General features: G+C 44.5%; 1 protein-coding gene across 1 annotated transcript in view; it reads right to left on the bottom strand.

The window, feature by feature from the left end:
- Nucleotides 1–418: 418 nt before the first annotated feature.
- The window catches only part of HMGA2 (high mobility group AT-hook 2), a gene marked incomplete at its 3' end in the record, with an annotated part of 117,181 nt that continues 97,253 nt past the window's right edge, over nucleotides 419–20,346 (bottom strand). The window contains exons 4-5 of the mRNA XM_081996573.1: nucleotides 16,536–16,568; nucleotides 419–466 (exon numbers count right to left, since the gene is read on the bottom strand). Coding sequence (XP_081852699.1) covers nucleotides 419–466; nucleotides 16,536–16,568 — 81 coding nt within the window. The remainder of the gene's footprint in view (nucleotides 467–16,535; nucleotides 16,569–20,346) is intronic.

Below are 20,346 nucleotides of genomic sequence, written 5' to 3'. Positions count from 1 at the left end.
ACACACCCAGCCTTTCCTATTTCAATGCCCATTATAATGACTATGTTACAAGTTTCTTGTTTATATGCAGTGCAGTGAATGACATAAACCTGATTCAGAGCTCTTCTTGACCCATTCACCCTTACTTAGCAGCTCAAACAAACTATTAGTAGGTTAAGAAAAAAAAGAAAACAGTAATTAAAAGTTGCATCATTAATCTGTGTCCCCTTTGTGTTACAGCAGTTTTTCACTAAACCTGGGACTGTGAAGGGATTACAAAGAAGATGATTAGTCAAATCCTTTTTAAGGTTATGTGATTTTTTTTTCCCCAGGCAAAAGTGGAAAGACCATGGCAATAGAAAATAAGTGGTCAAGGCAGTGTCTTCTCCCTTCAAAAGACCCAACTGCTGATGAGGTAGAAATTGCATGGTGCGGTCTCCTAGTCTTCCTCTGCAGACTCTTGTGAGGACGTTTCTTCAGTCTCTTCCTAGAAAACACAAACAGAAAAAAGAAATACTGTGGCAACCTTGCGTCTTAGGCTGTCACCTCACTTCTCTAACGCAGCTGATAATTACCTCCTGAGCTAACAAAATGCCCTTTCCAGCTGCTCTGACATCTCAAGAAGCTACTCTGGAGAGGAGGGGAAGGTCTCCCGCTCTCCAGTCACCCCTCTTTGTTTTGCCAGGCTTTCCTCCTACACCAAGGGGTGCCACGAAAAAGTAATTTGAGACATGCTCTGTCATGGCCCTCTTACAGCCAGCAGACATGGGCTGCCAGAAAGTGGAAAGCCTTTTGAGCAGGTATCCGATGTTAAGCGTGTGCTCTGGGAAGCCTTCTCCTCCTCATCAGCTGTCCTCCTCTGGCTCACCGCTGCCTTCATGTTCAACTTCAGCAAGCCTGCCCGAATGCGATGCTCTTACACTGCTTATTTAACAAATGTACAGTATCTTTCAGGACAAGGGCGGTAAACTGCAGGCAAGAAACATTTCTGATAAAAAGGGCTGTCAGTGAAAAGTTGTTTTTTAGTAAATGCTGCACATCATTGCCTGAGACAGCACATGAAAAAGATCTAGGAAGAACAGGAATTTACCCCCTCAGCCAACTGAGACCTTTTAAGAATGACCAGCTTAAAACAGCTTATAACAGTCTTCATACTTTAATAGATTTGATTTTCCACATGGCTTCATTTTGTCTGGGTGGCTAACTGACACAATTTATAACTCTCTTCCTTTCCCAGGCCACTACAGTACACCATTCAGCAAAGCATGCCTTAAAGCTTGCCTGCGTTATATGACCAAACTTCCATTCATTAGTGTTTGAAACACCTCAGCTGTGAAGGGCTCCTAAATGCTACCATGTGTGACACTGCTGCGGAGGAGCGGCATCAAGGAAAAACACTGGGCTTTAATCATAGGCCACTGCTCACTGCAATCCCCTTTCAAAAGGTTTCAACCTCCCCCCGCCACATCCCCTCAAGAAAAGGCTGAAAAAAAGAGCTGTAAATCCAGGGAATAAACATAAGTATAAATGAATGAATGACAGCTTAAAAAATACAACCATAGCAGCATCAAGCCATGAGATTTCACACTGGTTTTGTTTAGTCTGCTTTGGGTTATGTGGGATATGTGAAAAGCATGAAGCAAACGCTCCCCCTCTCCCTTCGTACCCCTACCCCCGGCTAAAGCTCGGGCCTCAGATATTTAAGCCAGTAGGTTTTTACCTCTTGACTAGGAAACAGGCCATGACCCTGGGGTACTCTCTCAAGCACCAGGCACAAAGAAAGATGTAGCATGATCAAAGCCGTGGATGGAGGAAAGAGAGCAAAGTCAAGTGTCAGCTGCCCTCTGACCTTGACTTTTCAATTAATATTTAAATTCCAGAAAACACCGATTGATCATGCAGATGAACAACTTCTTCCTCGCAACAACTTGTGTCCATTTGTAGCCGGGTTATACTCACAGTGCTGCCACGAAAATGATCCCCGACTCACGAAATGGTTAAGCGAATTTTACCTCGTCCCTGGCGGCACTGGGGGACCTTGCACTCACACTCCATCGAATCCCATTAGCACATAATGCATTTTCCCTGCTCATCTTCCCCGCAGAACGCGGCTGCGACTGCTGTAACATTTCAGTCAAGAAGAAAACTGGTATCTACAGGCACCTAATGAAGGGCTGATTTGGGCTGCACGGGGAGAGACAGTGCAAAATATGTTGGTTTGAGCCTTGGTAATTCAGAACTTGGGATGATCAAGGCAAACACCGGCTTTGCCTCCAAGCCAAGTATTTCAGAAAAAAATTACGATTGTGGCTTCTGTGCTCTTAACATAATACAGGTAGATATGTTTTGGTATTGGATGATGATCATGTGCTTAATTCCTCAGAGCACTGTGGTCAGCCCCAAGTCCTTCATCGTCGTTTCCCGGAAGATGGCCGCGCATGCGTGAGCGCAGAGCGGCAGCTCACTTTGTTTTACACATGGCTTGTCAGGAGACTACTGAAACCTCATGGACTCATTTTCCATGAACGTGGACTTCTGATCACAGAATAAGAAGGATGGGGGAGATGCAAAGTATGTGGAAGGACATATGTCAGAGCCCAGACAGGGCAGTCTCAGAGAGCTATTCTTAGTTAAAGGGTTGCCCACTCTAGTGATTTTTACTGTGAATCTCACAATATTTTTTTTCCTTGGTCACACTGCTGCAGTGACCAAGAAAATGAATAAGCAGCTCTTCTTTCATCCACGTATTTACAGTCATGTAATGAAGGATGAGTTTCTTTCATCTGCAAATGCACATGCAAATGTGTGTACCTGTAATACTTGGAAGGATGAGAAACCCAAAATCAAACCACCCCCCTCATATTTAAATCATAAACTAATTATTCAAAAATATTTGAGACTGGCAGATTTCAAATTCACATCAATCTTGGGAAAGACTTTTTTTCATGAAGAAAAGCTGGCAAAGGATAGATTGTTGTGCAGAAAAAAAAAAAACAACTTTCCTTCATTAAGTTCATTCCTTGCAAAAGCCTAAGAACAGTTTCAGACGAGTGGTTTTAAGCCAACCTATCATGTAAGTCAGTCCCTTGTCAAGACACAGATGGAGACATGATTGCTGCTCTGAAGTGCCTACAATTCAAACAAAGGGATAATACAAATCAGACATATATGCATGGAGGGACCCAAAGGAAGAACCGAGTAGAGGTTCTGAAAGAGAAAATGCAGATGTATAAGACAGGAACAGAGAGGGATTTTTTGCACTGGTGAAAAACTGGCTACAAATATCAGAAGGTTGTGCAGCTATGATCCTCAACGCACCCTTTGCCTCTACAGCACCCACATGCACATGCCCTTCGCTCCAAAAGATGGAGGGGGGCAGGCGTTTTGAAAACTGTGCCCCCGCTAGAAGTTGCAAAATGGCTCTGCACTGAGTCGGCTCAGCCAGAGATTCACTGAAGCGCACTGTGTGGCACATCAGGGTGCTGGGCACCTCAGGGAAAGGATGCTTTACCATCACTTAGCACCCTCCAGGCACTTACAAGTCCTCACAGACCCACCAAGGTCGATGGCAAAGCCATGTATCATAAGATCAGTCCCCGAGTCAAAAGTCAAAGGAGAAACTGTGGCTGGAGCAAAATACTTTGTAAGTCCAGATGTGCTTCTGATCAAGTTGAAGAGAAGGGCAAAAATCAAGATGGAAAGCATGGTCGTTAGAGCAGTCATTAGAAACCCAAGTCACGCAGTCACAGCGGTACAGCCATGCAGAGCATAAATTCAGTAACACCACCACAGGAAGCGCTCAGCCAAGAAGCAAAGGTTTCAGGTTACAGGGCAGCCTTAATTCAGGTTGTTCTCACTTTTTAGGTGCATTCACTGTAGTTGTGGAGACAGAATGGTGACATGTGTTAATTGAGCGTAAATGTTCATTGATCCAGTTTTGCCTTCAATAGCTGCTCCCCTGGTTATTTGTTTTCTGCTGCAGCGGGCTTGCAACAGGCTGGGCTAGCAGACTGCAAAGAGAAACCTAAGAAACCTTCAAACCAACCAGGTCGGATCTGGCTAACAGGGAAGCCACAGCCACGCAGGCCTCAGGGTGAACAAGACAGGCACCTGAAAGGTAGGGTAAATACACACACGCACAGCTCAGGCTTTATCCCTGCTGCTAAGACAATATCCCAAGTGGCTCCCGGAGCATCCGTGTGCCTGGCATGCATGTATCCCCAGGGGCTGACCAACACATGTGCTGCAGAGGCAGTTTTACGTGGCATGCCCTGTCCTTGGTTGTCCCATGCATGGTTCATCCTGAGCTGCTACAGGTCACAGCATGATGTTGTAAGACAAACTGCAAACCAGCACCCTGAGCTGTTTCCATCCTTAACTGCTATAACTGCCCCACCAAGCTGGGAGTGATGTGGAGCTGCTGTCTCTCCCAACAAAGAGAAGCAAGAAGGCTTTCTCCAAATCTCCTCTGTGCACAAATGTTTATTAGGTCTTTTCTTGAGAGGTATCACTCGCAAGTGGCTGGCAGATGTGTACACTGGACTGGAACCCACCAATGCGGCCCCCTCACCTCTCACTGGTGTTGGGTCCCAGCAGGAGAGAAAGGACAGATGTTGCCCAATGGCTCACAACAGGTATCTGCCCTGAGAAGGGCTACTCTGCGGGGGGCTGGCACCACTGTTGTTAGTCCTGATTTAACAGTGGTGAAGGTAACAAAAAGGGCCAGGAGGAAGGACAGCAGGCTTCAGTTAGAACAGCTATCTTTAGCCAGTACACCTATTTGGGCTTGCCCAACACACAATTTCAAAATACAACATCCTTCGTGGGATGTGGTTGCCTGAAGGTAGGAGCCCAGAGCTCTTTTAGATGGCCTGGGTATCTCATTTGGAATCCAGCAGCCAAGCCAGAAGGGTGCTGGCCTCCTGTGTCATGCCCCCCTGCTCTGTGTGGATGTCTCTGATCCCCTGGAACATCTAAAGGGCTACAGAGCAGCAGTGTTGACATGCGTGGGCCCACTAACCTTCTCCGGCACTATGATGCTACATCTCTGCTTTTGAAGGTTCTCCACTGTGGGAAAATAAACTGGCGTATACTGCAGGAGTATGTGAAGAGATAAGCACTGGGATGTGCACCTCATTCCTAAAGCTCAGTGGTGGCACCATCCAGAACGGAGCTGTGCAACAAATCACCGTATTTAAACTACATTGTCTTTTCAGGTCAGAGTCACCCCGTGTTCCCAAGAGACTTCTTTCCCACGACATCCTGTGCGGGTGAAATGTAGCTCTGCCTGCCACCCAAGACCTCCATTTGGTGATCCACATTTGGTTGACGCAGGCTATTTTTCTGGCAGTAGAAGCAGCCAGTAGCATCCTGGTGTCCTCAAGAACAGACAAGATTAGTTGGGTCTTTGTATGTCCTCTGCATTCCTTGTTTTGGTGGACCCCCACAAAGTGATGTCAACAAAACCCGATCACGAGACAATTGCTGGTGTTTGAGAGGAGCATTCCCCCCACCTGCAGAAGGGCAAATGTTTGGCATTTTTGTAAAAATGTTTGTCCTGTTCTAATGCCCTGGGGCAAAGCTCCTTTACAGCTACTTCAAGGTTAATTGTCTTTGTCTCAAGAAACTCACTGGCAATTCAGCTGGCAATTCATTTTTTTCACCTTCTGCTCATGAATTTCTGAACCGCAGATTTAAAAAACTAGAACGAATTTAGGGACATGAACTGCAGGATCACAGTAATGCTACATATGGAGCCTCTGAATTTGTCAGAGCTTTTATTTTATAACAAAGTATTAGCTGTTGGCACAGATTTTTCTGGCTGCTTTCTAAGCCCGAGAGGGTATGCTTGAATAGATATGTCAAAAAGAACTGCTGACAAGAGCAACTTGCAAACTGTGGACCATTGTCTGCTATTAACTTGTCTGAAATCCCCTGGCATGCAAGCTAATATTTTCAGAGGAGTCCCTGAAGCCAGTGGCTCCTATTGCAGATGCAGGGGCCTGGGCTGCACCCAGCTGAGACACAGTGCCATCCCAACTGCTCTGCAGCCAACACAACAAACTGCTTTAGAAATTGTTACAGCACTAACAGACACTCAGAGCAGGTTTGCTCTGCTTGAAGCTTAAGGTGGGATCTGCTGCTTTGAGCTACTTCACTCCCTGCAAAGCACACTGGCAAGCTCAGGGACAGCTGTCATTCAGCAGTAAGGCAAAGTTTAATTCCAGAAGTTGGATTCAGAGCTCAAATTGTTGCAGGTATTTACTTCACACATCACAATAAAAGGATTTATTAGGGCAGAAGAGATCACCATGACCACATACAGAAAGGCCACACAACTCTTCTTACTGCTAGATTAAAGTGTGTTTTTAAGAAGGGCACCTAAGGAAATTATTTCAATACAGAAACTCCGTATCTGAATACATATATGACAATCAGCCCACAAGCAAGCAGTTTTTGTGCATTGTCACTCCTAGCATGCAAGAAGGAGCGCTTCTCTAGCCTGGTGGTTAAAAGCACAGTTAAAACCTCTGCCTAGAGAGCAGTTCTGGATCCCTGCCCGCTCCCAGTGCTGTTTCTGCAGTCATTGACTAAGGCATGGGACAGCCCTGGGGGTAGTGAGCAGGCAGGTCCCCTCAAAGAAGCAACACTCTCATTACTTAAATGACATTAAAGATAAACGGAGAGACAAATAGAGAGGTGGCAGCTTTGGGCAGTTTTGGGTTGAGAACTGGCAACCAACATTCTTGCTTTAAATACCTAAGTCCCTATGGACTTGGCCTCTAATGGTACACTTTGTCATCTAAGGATCTTGGCCTTCAGAAGACTACAGACTTGGCCATAGCATGAGTCCAATATTTGGATACCACCAAGGAGCCTTGCTGAGCTGTCACTTAACTTTCCCAATGCCCAAGTGCATGCCAGTGGGCACGTGCAGAGCTGCCTAATGCTCTTGGGAGCAGTCTAAGGGCTGGCAAGTGTCTTAAAGATCATTTTGACTTGGAGATGTCCTCAAAGTTGCCATGTGCAGGAAGGCAATGCACAACAGACAGCAAGAATAAGACTTATCTTTCAGTGTGCATGTACACAATGGCACTGATTTGGAAACTCACATGCAGACTTGTTTTGAAATCCCCATGCTCTCTGATTTGAAGCAGATACTTCAAGCTGGGTTTTCTACCTTCTAGGAAGAAGCCTACCCACCAAGCTGTTGTGTATGGAGGATGCATCTTTCTTCTGTTTAAGTCACTCCACTTTTACATAAACAATCAAATATTCTGTCAGGGATGGAAAGGGAGCAGAGAGAATAAAGCAAAACACTGATGCTATCCTGCAGGTGACCAGCCTGTGGATTTGAGCTGCAGAGTTGGTAAGTAAATTAAGGGTGTCCTCTCCTTTTACTGCTGGAAACAACTGCTCAACTAGCAAAAAGGCTGCTTATGGGGATTACTGGATAATCCACATCCCCAGCTGTTGGAGGAAGTGAACAAGCTGGGGCAGCCGGAGTAAAGTTGCTGTGGCTGCGCTGGGACTCAGCTGCTGGTGAGTATGGCTGAGGCCAACAACAGCGGTAGAGGTCAGAGAGAGCTACCACCCTGGCACACCCACGAACCACTCCTATGAATCCCCCTCCTCTGCTGCAGGAAGTGTCTCGCAAGGCTTGGCAAAGTTTTGGTCCTTGAGAAACAGGTTCAGATAACTTGAGCGGACCAGGACAGTGCTCAGGAGGATCCCCACAGAACAGGACAGGACAAGACAATCCTCTTTAAGTTACAACAGCCTTCTTTAAACATAGATTCAAGTCTCTTCTTCCTGTTAGATTAAGGAGGGATTCAAAAACATTTCTCTATCTCCTAGCTTATCTCCCACTAGGATAACTGTTTGATATAATGGAGTGATAATGAGTCTCTCTGGTTACTTTGAGAGAAAGGGCTTATCTGACACAGGACTTTTAAATCCAGGAGGGCTCACACTGAGAACTTCCAGGGACAGGAATTAGGCTGGCTGACGTTTAGATACCCTGAACAGTACCTGTCTTAGGCTCTGCCTCTCAACATCTCCTACAGATGGGCTTAAATGAACCTCAGCTCCAGGTGCCCAACTTTGCCATGGATTTTAGAGCAGCCCTGAAGCTAACTCAGCAATGAGGTTTCTGCAAGGCAGCAGGCCGCTCAGCACTGAAGTCTGCACTGCTGAAGCCTTTTGAAATTGAGACTCAGCTGTCTAAATTACGTCAGGCCAGATTTCTTAAACGCGTTTTGTCATCTGAGTACAGCAAGTGCCTTTTTGACCTAAGCAGGTCAAAACACTTTGAAAAAATCTGTTCCCCATGTGATTAAAAGGAGAGTGAAAATCTCTAGCAAAATCCCAGTACCGGTCAGAAGAATTTTGCAGGAAGCACCATTTAAAGGCCGCAAGGCACAGACCTGAAGCAAAAATGGGGCCTGAAGCAGTGGTGCGTGCTGTGCTAACACTGACAGAGATGTATTGTCTTAGAGAGCTTCAACCTTACAAGATGTAAACAGTTCTGGTGGGAAGGAAATAAAATATTAAGGAAAAGAAGGCAGCGGTGCTGTTGGAAACATATACAATCAAGCTGGACTAACCCCAACTTTGAGAAGCTGCTCTTACAAACCTCTTGTGGAGGCTGTAAACTGGAGGAGCGGTAAACTGCTCTGCATTCACACAGCACACCACGCTCCAGAGCCAAAATCCAGACCAGAGCGTAAGGCAAGGAGAGGCTTTAATAAGAGTCTCTAAACACTAATACGTATGTCCATAATTAGATGAAAGAGCAAAAAAAGGTGGACACCAGTCTTTAAAAATCCTTAGGCTTGCACAGTTCACTGAAACGCTGTGGGTCACTGCATTAGCTCTGCTTTCTTGTGGCAGTGGAGATGGCGAAGCCCAGAAGGATACTGGATCCCACGCGGGTAAACCTGAGGGAGTCTGCCTTCCTCCCGAGCCCCTGTGGTACTTTGAAACAGGGTTGATTTCTGTGCGTATTTTATGTTAAGCGGCAGAGGAAGGACTGCGGTGAAGGTCTCCAGAATGGAGTAGGGAAAGGAACGCTAGGAAAGGCTTTGAAATGGAGGTCAAACCCACATCGTTTACCTCCCCCCGCTCCTTTTAGAACATGAAAAGGAGAATAAAGTAAGGCCTGTTAGATTTCTATTCTCCTTTTTTTCCCCCCCTAAAAACGACTGCTTGTTACAGACAGGAAGCAACTGTCAGAAGTTATTCACCTCCAATCCTTTATCACTTAAAAAAGCATTACGGCTCGGTCCACGGAGCCACTGGCAACTGCGGTTTGGGAACAGCTATCTATCTGTAATGATAAATAATAAAATAAAGCGTCTTCCCTTTTGAATTCCAGCTGAGAGATTTTGCCAAGTGATCAAACTTGTCTGAACCTCAGAGCAGCAGCTTTGAAGTAATAAGAAAGAGATTGAAAACCTGCAGCCAAGAGCCGCACACACCTCATTAGGGCCCAGCCATGCGGGAAGACTGAGCGGCAGCCGCCGGGCCCGGCCCTGCGTACCCGCTGGAAAGGGGCTGCGGGAAGGGAAGATAAAAGAGCCTTTCACAGTGGAAGTCCACCGGTGACATTTTTACGAGCGCCAGCCCCAAGGCCGCGCGGCCGCGCGCGCAGCCTGCGCCATGCTGCCGCCCGCCAGCGCCGGCCTCGGGGCGGGCAGGGGCGCGGGGGGCTCTGCCGCTGCTGTCGCTCTTCCTCAGTCCCCCCCCCCCCCGTTTTTCCCTTTCCTTTCTTTTTCTGTTCCTGGAGGAGAGCGTTTAACGTACAGAAGGCCCTACCTTCCCCAGGTTGTGCCCAGAAAAGCTCGCTCCAAATGAGAAACATATTTCTGAAAGATCGTGAGCTGGGTTCTCCGATCTGGTTCAGCAGAGTTCATGTGAGACTTTGTGGTATAATTCAGCTAAATGATATTTTTTCTTTAAAAAAACACAAAACAAAACAAAAACGCTAAAGCTTAACAGACTTGTAAAACGCTTTTAAAAACGTCTGAAGAGTTTAATCACAGATCTTACCACACAGACACTGGTGAGGCTGTGCGCTGGCAGTAAAGCAGAGTATTTAACTTTGAGAGCTGAAGTTCTGGGTTTAATTTTCAGTTTCAGACTAAACAGCAGGTCTGCAGCAGAAGGCAGGGCAATGACTCCTGAGCAAAATGGGGTAATGGAAATGCTTTTCTTGCAAACTTTACTGGTTGTGTAACCATGGAGCACCTCTTTGTGCAGGAGAAAGCACAAAATCATAGAAGTTTGTGTTGGTTTTAATAAACTCCCCGCCCTGTCCCCTCCCTTTTTTTCCTGCAAAGAATTCTGCTGCTATTTTATTATGTAATGCTGCAGGCTAAAAATAAATCCCTAATTTAAGCCATCCTGCCAATAAATCTACAAATACCAGGTAATCCAAAAAGGGTAGTTACGGTTTAATGACATACTCTTCTTGTCATCTTAATATGTTCAACTCCTAAAGGATTTAGAGTGATGCATTTAAAGATTTTTTTTCAATTTCTTGAATATCTCCACACAGTCTGGTGGAAAGGGTGATAAAGTATGGTCCTCTTCAGCACAGAGCAGCAACCCAACTTTTCAAGCTCCATCTGCGCCGCGATCCATGCTACCACAGGGCGAAGCTTTTTCTTTCTCTAAGCAAGGTAGTCTGATTCAAAGTGAGTGGGGCTGTCCAACCTAATAGATAGTGATTATTTCCTTTTGATTATAGAACATTTTATAGGAGTTTCTTTCCCAATTGAACACATCTATAATCAAATCAGAAAATGTATCCCAGAGGAAATGTGTCTTCAAAACATGTTTTCCTTCAGGACCGAGACAGATTTACTGTAATTTATACCTCAATGTTAATCTATCCTCCTCTTCCTAAACATAAAAAAAATATTAATATAAATTACAGTTAATGCCTCACTATATAACACAGTTCTCAGGAGACTATTAAAGCCATGGGCGAGCCGCCTAACATACTGTAACTGTCTCTTTGCTGTTCCAATTTCAGTTTCCAGATTTTGCCTCAAAATAAGCATGAGAATCAGAGAAGGGGAGGGGGTGGAAGCCATTCACTGCCCCGAATCTGATATCTCCCGGGTCCTAGAGCTCACATGTCCCTTCCTTCCAGACTCAAGTCTGGTTTCAATGGAGCTCTCATTTTTCTTCCCACTAATCCTGCCGTGAGATCAACCATTGGTAACTCTGTGAGAAGTTAAATACCAGGATGTGGGAAATCTGAGATCTGAATTCAGGCAGAATGTGAGTGATTGATTTTTTTATTTCTCTCCTTCTCTTTTCCCATGGTTGTTGTGTGGCAAATAACTCTACAAACCTGAGATCAGAGACCGGCCCTGAACAATGTGACTACCTTGACAGAGCAGAGGCAAAGCAAGAAGTACATATTATATTCCTTTTTAATAAAAGCAACAGTCCTTTCTGAAGAGAAATTTTGTCCAACATTTCTGAAAATGTTCTGGCATTTCCAGAAATGCCTTACAATGGGATCAGCAGCAGAACTTCTTCATGGTGATACTCACCATCTGCTGGAGCAGACTTCATAAAGAATTTAACATCTGTGGCATTGGGATCCCAATGAAACAGGATCCATGAGATAGTTTGCTGCAATGCCCCACATTAAGGTAGCCATTTTGAATGGCTTTTTTCCTTCCTTGCTGTGAGGAAAGCACATTTATTTATTTATTTAGGTCCTATAAGGATGAACTCAAGATGCTTACAAACACTGGACTGCCCAACGGTTTAGGTCCTTCATGCACTGCTTGGCAATGTGCTGATGTCTGAAAACCACCTATTTACTCCTTGTAGCCTTCAGCGTGAAGTACCTAGGAGCATAATTCTCACTGCATAGTCTGCTAAGAGGTTGAGATACTCCCAAACTTTTTACTCTGTCTGTAAACACAGCAGCACCATGCTCACAATATCCAACGAGCAATCGATGACCATAAGCTCTGAAGGGCCCCTCAAACAGCAGCCTGTCTGTCACAGCCAGTGCTCGACGGATGGGTTGCTTCACACTATCACAGCACTAAGAGACAGCACAGTGACAGCACCAATGGAAATGATACAGGATGGAAGCTCCACTGGGGAAAATGGTTCTAGAGTGCCTATCATGATATTATTTCGTGCTCACTTTTAGCATATGTAAGATGTCCCCTACTGCTGTCTTTGGGAAAACATTTAGTGTTTGCTTTAAAAATAACAATAATAAAAGAACGGTAACTCAGCCTTTCAGAGGATATTGTGTATAACACACAGGCAGTTACCCTACTCTGAAGTATAAAATTCCACGTACCACTGGAAAATAAAGTTTTGGCCCTCTGGTCCCAGGCTCAGCTCTGCTCACAAAGTTTGCTGCTTTTGGGCTGCACATGGGTGTGTGAATCATTGATGAGGCTCCTGGGCTGCAGAGCCTGTCTGATGCTTTTAGCATTTACTGTGTACTACATTAAGTAGGAATATGTGATGGATGCAGTTGGGGAACACATATAACTTGAGGTTGTGAGGTGTATATGTATTATGACTAATTAACATGCATAATTTTATTGATACTAAGACTACAAAATGAGTAAAAGGAAAAAATACAGTGAATCTGCCTTTTCTTTCTTATACAAAGTAACACTTTTCTCTTTAGCTTTTATTCCTGTTGGGATTTGATTTTTTGGGATATTGTTTGAAAAGCATCTAATGCATTTAGCATTAGGTAGGAAAGTATACTTCATGTGTACTTTTGGTGTACTTTTTCTGTGTACACTTTTCCATGTACACTTTATGTGTATTTTTCTGACTGATACACTGTCCTTCTGACTGATGTGCTGTCTTTCAGACTCAGATACAAAGGATTTGCAAGGATTTGAGATTTTTAATAGACCTCCCAAAGAGATTATAGGAAGATTTTCAAAGGGCTGTTCTACACTCACAGTATTTCTTCTCTCCAGAAATGATAAAAATAAAACATGTCCTGTTTCCAGAAAACTTTGATAGCTTTCATGATGTTTTCCTAAAAATATCTGTTTCCTTTGTATTACTTAAGAGTGTAACTCCCCCATATGGCTGAGGCTACAGCTGCTAAAATAGCTTAAAAATAAGGAAATGGAGAAATTTCTATTTCTATATGGACTGCTTATTTGCACATCTCGCAGATCTTGGTAAGAATATTACTACATCATGATTGTAAGATCTGGCTGTCCATTCTTTTGGAGACACAGCTGATTTCAAAGGAGTGCATATTTATGTGAAGGTGCTAAACTTACCGATGTCATGCAGTTAGGCTGGCTACCTTTTCCTCATTTCCCCAAGGAAGTGAGAGAGTATGTGTCAGTGATCATCACAAAGATGTGTACAGACCATAGTAGTTAAAGGTTTGTATTAACAAACACCCATATCGGGGTGTGTGGACTTCCAGTGGATTTTACTGTTGCATTTACTGTCTGTGTGATTGTAAATCTTCAGAGCTCTGGGATGTTTGAATATATTGCAGGAGTTTTATAGGCATCTGCATGGCCCTAAACTGGACAGCGGATATCCATAAAGAGATTTAGAGCATGGCAAAGCCCTGCACGATGCTTAAAATCTGCGAAACAGTGATGGGAACAGAGCTGTTATTCATAAAATGAGAATTTTATCTGTTTCTGTATTTTTTAAAATGACACAAACCCAAGAGGCATAGGTACTAGCAACAGCAACAAGACTAACGGTGATGTAAGCGATCGCTGATAGAAATCTTTGAGAATACACCAAAATTCAAGGCACAGCACTCAGGTGAAACCTGACCAAGAGCTTCTGCCACTTTTACCAAGGCAGGCTGGGTAACACGGGCACCATCACACAGCAGTTCTGGACTGTAACCTCTTACAGTCCCCACTGATGAAGAAAGGATACATTTCTAACTTAATCCAGACTGCCACACGGTAAAGCCATCTGGGAGGATATTTTGAAGGAAACAGATGGAAAAGGAAGAGATTCCTCTGAATGTAGTGTAAGATTTACATTATCCTCCATGAACTTTCATGTAGTCCCCATGTTTATATAATTTATCACTATTTCCTTAGACAGCTCAGATTAGGAAGCCTGCATGAGCTCATGTTCTTGTTGTTAATTCTGAGTCTGAACCTCCCTCCTTTAAAGGGAAATTCAGTAGTGTAAAAAGAAAACGGAGAAAGGCAACTGGACTGAAGTGAAACTCAGCAGCATGAAGTTCCTGATCATCCCAGGAATTCTACTGTCTTACCTCCTCCTTCTTTCAGCCTCAGGAAGACACTGTCATGAGCGCTTGCTCACAGCTATAATTTTTGTTCTCTGCCACGCACCCACACCCAGCAAAACCGCAATGTTGTGCTAGCATAGGCACGGGAGCATAGCCTATTAAAAGCAGGAAGGGTTAAAGACAAGTCAGTGATTTCACTGAGCATCCCTCAGGCCAAGGATTAAAAAAAATAAATGTTCTCTGAGTGAAGACATGGCACACAAATAATTTAGAGTGTAATTTCACTAGTCGTTTTGTGATGACTGGGGATTTCTAAAAAGCCCTCTCCTTTCATGCATTCTTCCGTGCCTCCTCGTTTTCTGTACAAACATTTCCATTACTAATAGGAATGCCAAAGGGCCTCCTTTTCTCTCTCTCCATCTCTGTCTCTGACCATGGAGTTGCTGCTGAGGCACCATGCAGCAGCTGAAACACCCTGTATCATCCCCATCGGAGTCACTGCTTCGGGAAAGAAGGGACAGGAAGATCCACAGAGGTAACCCTGGTGCTTCGGTTCAAGTGCCCACATCATTTTGACATCAATTAAATCTGTCATTACTTTGTTCTGCTACTAAAAGATGGAGACCCAGGTCCCCTCTTTGTCCTCCCACACCCTAGCCCAGCCTCAGCCCCAGCCATTTCTTCCTCTCTTGTGCTAGGGCTCATACAAACAGAAAACTCGCAGTAGTAAGTGCCCGGGGAGTTGGGAGAGCTAGCGGCACCACACGTGCCACCAGCAGCAATAGCTTTTGCCAGGCTAGGCTGTGGGCAGAGTCATCAGCTCTAGATCCCTTTATCCCACTGACCCCGGTGGGAATGAGCTCTCCTATGTACCAGAGGAAACCACAACACAAATGGCCTCTCGGAGCCTTTGCCTCCTTGACTTGGCCTCCTTTGCACAGCAAGGTTTAAGCCTCCCTGACTCTCAGGTGCCACGGAGGAGATGGCTGGCTTTGTGCCCACCAGCAGATTTACTACCATGTTGTAGTAGGAATAGCCTGATTGCGGCCACAACAGTTGAAGGATGTTAGCGAGACCAGGGAGAGAAAGTTGTTCTTTTATTAGAACAACTTGGTATGTTTTGAATTGTGTGGTGTAGTTAGAAGGTTATAGATGGTAAATCCTTGGGGACTGATGTTGTGTTTCTTGCATAAGCTGGCCTAATAAAAGACGTCACTTCTCCTTGCAAAACTTACCTCACTTGAAAATACTACTACATTCAACCTGCATGTTTTATCCGCCATTCGGAGACATTAATATTGCCAGTGCCACAGATTCATCATTGCTGTGACGGTATTGATTTCTTTTGTAGAAACCTGATTCCTGCACATGCTTTTCAGAGTTACATCATTTCACCCCTTCAACTCACAGCTAGGATATTTTCTGTTTCTTATGTAACAGCTCCTAATTCAGATTACAGTAGACTTACAATAACGTATACTGTACAATAACGTATTAAAACCATAAGGTGGAAAACCAGAAGTATTACTCCCTTCTGAAAGCAGACCTCTTTTCAGAAAAGCAATGGACCCTTTATGCTTCTTGACTCAGCAATCATTCGTACTACCCAAGTACGGCAGCACAGCCCATGGACTCTGCTCCCTCGCCCACAGGGTTTTCGCTGTTGGTACATATGTAACAATGTGGCAGAGTTAGGGTGTTTGGTTCTAATATGGGGTGGACTGGGGAAAGAACACGGGGGCAATCGTAAACGCAGTGTTTGAGCAGTTTCATGACACCCTAGCTTGAACTTTGTCCCAGATTAATGACGAATAATAGCATCCAGCAAAAGAAGTTCAAATGTGTTAGTCTTTATGATGGATCCGGTCTAGTTACCAAGTTCAGCCTTCTTTCTTTCATGGATTTAGAGACTCTTTAGACCAATGGGGAGAAGGGTTTTATACCTGTGCCCCCTCCTTGCTGTAAGCAGTCCCCAGTTACCTCGTTCAGGGCTCACAAAAGATAACTATCACATGCTGGGCTTGTACCAGACGTATGTGTGCGTGTGCCTGCATTATCATCGCAAGGTGGCCGCTGCAGAAAGAGTGCACTTCTGAGCAAGCACCATTCACTGCTTCCTCCTCTCCTTCCCAAGGGCCACTGTGTGAATTGTTCCGGTAGCTGTGACTAGCACGCCAACAGCTGTCCCCCAGCTCATATGACTGATGTATTTCCCTTCATTCTTTACAGTAAAAGAGACCAGTTTAAATGCTGAAGAATTATTTCATTTAAAGTAGTTTAAAGAGTTTAAATCAGTTTTTCTTACCTGAGCAGGCTTCTTTTGAACCACTTGTTGAGGCTGAAAAGTAAAACAAAAGCATGATAAGAAAATTCACTGAGGTCACTTAATGGTGATTTCACAGATGCTGAGAAAAATGTTTTCAGCAGTAGAAATAAAACCCAGGCAAACCCCATATTCAGAAATGGAGTGACGAACATACTCTGCTCTCATACCCAACCTCTCCTACACTCATCTATGTGACCTTGCTCTGAAGTAGTTCAGATTGCTGTGGATGCAGAGGAATATGTTAAGTTTGTATAACTAAAACCAAGGTGAAATCTCATTTAGAATGTTACATCTGGCTTTATTTTCTAACTAGATATTGTTGTCTCCACTGATGCTGTACACTCTCTTTCCACACTCTTTCATCTATTAAGTGGAGTGTCCTGATGTGGGGAAGCTCTCCCTCCTGGCTGTGAGCAGGAGCACAGCTCAGTCAGAGGGGTGAGGGACGCATAACCCCATTCCTGAGCCAGGGCTTCCCACTTGACCAAAGCCATCCATGCCGAAGCCAGGAGGCTCGGATGGGCAGCAGCTCCAGCCCTGGGAAGGTCTTGTTTGGGAGCTCTAGCTCAACGAAGGCAATGCTGTGCTGACTCTCATGAACCTGTTGACATGATTTCAGGTATGCCCATCACCGGGCTGGCTGGGTGCATGGCAGGGAGAACCAAAGACCATGTCCATCTGCCTACATGGGACCTGATGGCACTTCCTCAGCAGGTCTCCCTCCTGACTGCTCCCACCCAGGAATGGGAAACACCATCCCCACGTGAGTCAGGAAACCCAGCAAGGTGCCGGTGCCCTTCATCCCCACCCCAGGGAGAAGGAGGAGTAACGATTAAGGAACTAACACAAGTGCACTTAAAATACACCACCACCTCCCAGGTGATGTGACAACCCTTGTGCATGCTAGAAGCAGCACAGAACAGTAAGACCACAGATGAAGGATGAAATCCTGACACCAGGAGCACAAAGGGGCTTTTCTTACTTCAGTGGGGCAAAGCTGCTGCCTCCCCCCCACCAGGTCTTTCTGTTTTCAAAGTATATGAATTGCATCCAGTGATTTTCTTCCTGCCCTTCCTTCCTGCCTGTTCCTAATCCCAGCCGTGATTTCAGTGCCTCGCTTGGGCAGAAGCCAACATGCTGTCCCTCGGCATGGCCAAAACCCTAATTTTCATGACAGTGCAGTAGGAAATAACTGGAATATTTCTGAATAAACAGTTTAGTGTAACTGGCCTTTCAGAGCAGTATTTCAGTGGGAAGGATCAATGAAAATGTAAATTAAATCTAACCGATTCAATTAAGAGTGCCCACCACAAGCATCCCACTTTAACAAGAGATGCTTTGTTTATTTTCAGTCTTTTTCTAATAGCTGAATCTTACTGCTGGGTTTTTTTTGTATCTGTGCCTCAGGCTCCAAGTTCTCTCCCAAATAAATATGAGAAAAAAATTATGTGATGACTGGGTCCATCTTTAAACTTCAGGGTGGACACTTTTGCATTAAATTCCCTTGCAGTGGAGAAACTATTACCAAGGCACACGTTTTACTGATGCCTTCTCCAGGTGGACTGCAAGCCCTGAACTCATTAATAGACATTTGCTGCCTTCAGACAAAGGACTGATTTGTTTCAAAGGAATCCCTTGTAATTACAGAACTTACTGAGCTCTTCAGTAATCTGCCACTAATGCTTTTCCGCTTTATTTTCTTTTTTTTTGACTGCTGATTACACCTGTACACGAGTTTACTCCCAAACCACATGAAATCCACAGACATTCTTAGAGGCTGACTGTTTTCTCCTGCTCAGAAATCCCCATATATTTTTGGCCGTGCACTCTGCATTCATGTGACTCTCACACACTGTAGCTCAATGAAATCTTCTGAAAGAGCTGCCAACTCACCAAATTTTCCATGAATTAGGTCCTGACACTTCAATGAGAGGAAAGACAATGTCTGAAACAAGGCCAGCTCTGGCTTTCTGCCTAGTATGTGTCACAGTAATTCTACCAGCTGCCCTTCTACACAGCACTTCATACTTTTCAGACCACCAAAAAGCCCCTTGAATACTTTCAGTGATAGCTGGGACTTGAGCTGCCAGCATGTTTTCCCAGCCTCTGGCACCCAGTGGCTCCAGACTGGACCTAGAAAGTTTTTTGTGTGTGTTTCTTTTGTTTTGTTGTTATTTTTATGAATGGCTTTCACAGGGGACTCTGACTCCAGCACAATCCTATCCAGCCATTCATAAAAAGCAGAGGGAAAATATTGTACTTTGCCCAGTTGGAAACTGTCTCTGATACTGACCAAGGCCTTCAAGAATCTTAGTCATTCAAGACCTATGCTATCATAGTGCTTCATGTAGAGAGCTCCCTGGCAGTGCTTGCTTACTGCTGGCTGGGTTTCCACTGGATTTGGGATCCGGAGTTCAGCACGTGTTACGCTTTCTCCCTTAAATGGAAGCAGCACAGCCAAGAAAGCTCAAAAGCAGGGCTGAGCCCCTGGGCTGATGTTAGCGGCACACACCACTGACACACCAGGAGACGTGCCCACTCGTGTCACGCTGAGGGCTCCAGCTGGCAGCTGAATCACTGCAAGTACTGCTTTTCAGGGGCACCGCTTTTCCTGCTTCAGCCTGGCTGCAAGGCAGAGCTATCTGGATGAATGCAGGCTGGATAAATACAGCAAGGTCCAGTCCTGAGGGGATTGCAGTGTCTACTCACTTAGGTTACCCCAGTCTAGAAGAACTGAGGCGTAGAGGAATAATGAGAAATTTCCCAAGCACCCCCTTTCATTTCTTTAACTGTTGTGGATGTGATGCCTTTGGAAACTTTTTGACTCACTACAGATACAAAGCCTCAACTTGCTAAGCTTTGTGTTCATTGAGTTAAGAGAGCTTTTCAGTCCTTCAAAGGAGACACTTCCGATTCAAAAGAGAGTTCCAACTGCATGTTCAACTAGCTGGGAAGAAAGAGAATCTGTCTTGGTTATGGAAAAAACTGGAACCGTATAAAAGCCAAGGACAAGAGACTTCAAAGGGGTGTTTTAGAGCAAAATAAAGTTGTACGCAACGCACGAGAGCTCTGAACTATTATGTATCCCCCTCAGGAGCCTGTAGAGTAAGATGGCAGACCTTCTACTCTGACAGAGGCTCTCTCACTTATGTCAGTGAACATATGTAAGGGAAACTTCGTGCAACACAGGACTTTCACATTTTATCCTAAGTTTAAAAAACAGCTATTGTGCACTGAATGTCTATCAGTCAGATGAAATTCCGTACACTTGAAAGCACAATTCAGGTTTTTTTACATCATATGCAAGTACAAGCCAACCTTAAGTAGCTTTCTTAAATCTGTATGAGACAGGAGGAACAAGTGACAGTGTTGGAAAATCCTATGCCCATGTCATTTAAATGTCTGTCATACAAGAACAAATACAAAATACAGGAGAATTTCTTTTGCCATGTTTAAACTATTAAGTACATGAGCTAAGGCAAAAGATAATAATTTAAAAATTTAGGATAAGACTCTTAACTTCCTAAAGAAGAAATTACACAAAGTTTTTGGTGGTTTTACCTCTGCTGTAAGTTTTGGATGTTCAAAGCCCAACTGTTTAGCTTCTACAAGACACTTCTTCCACTCCTCCTTTGTCACCACATCCCTAATTTTATTTTCAAATTCTGTTACTTTACTCTTTGTCAATATCTTAGATGTACCCTTATAGCCTATACAGTCACTGGTCAAACAATTTCTTTGCCTTCTCTGTGAGAACAAAAAAGCGGCCTCATGTGATGAGTCGATATTC

The sequence above is a fragment of the Phaethon aethereus genome (genome assembly GCF_964289735.1).
Source record: "Phaethon aethereus genome assembly, chromosome: 1".
Lineage (NCBI taxonomy): Eukaryota > Metazoa > Chordata > Aves > Phaethontiformes > Phaethontidae > Phaethon > Phaethon aethereus.
Note: the sequence above shows the minus strand (reverse complement) of the source record. Positions and strands in the feature narration are given on the sequence as shown.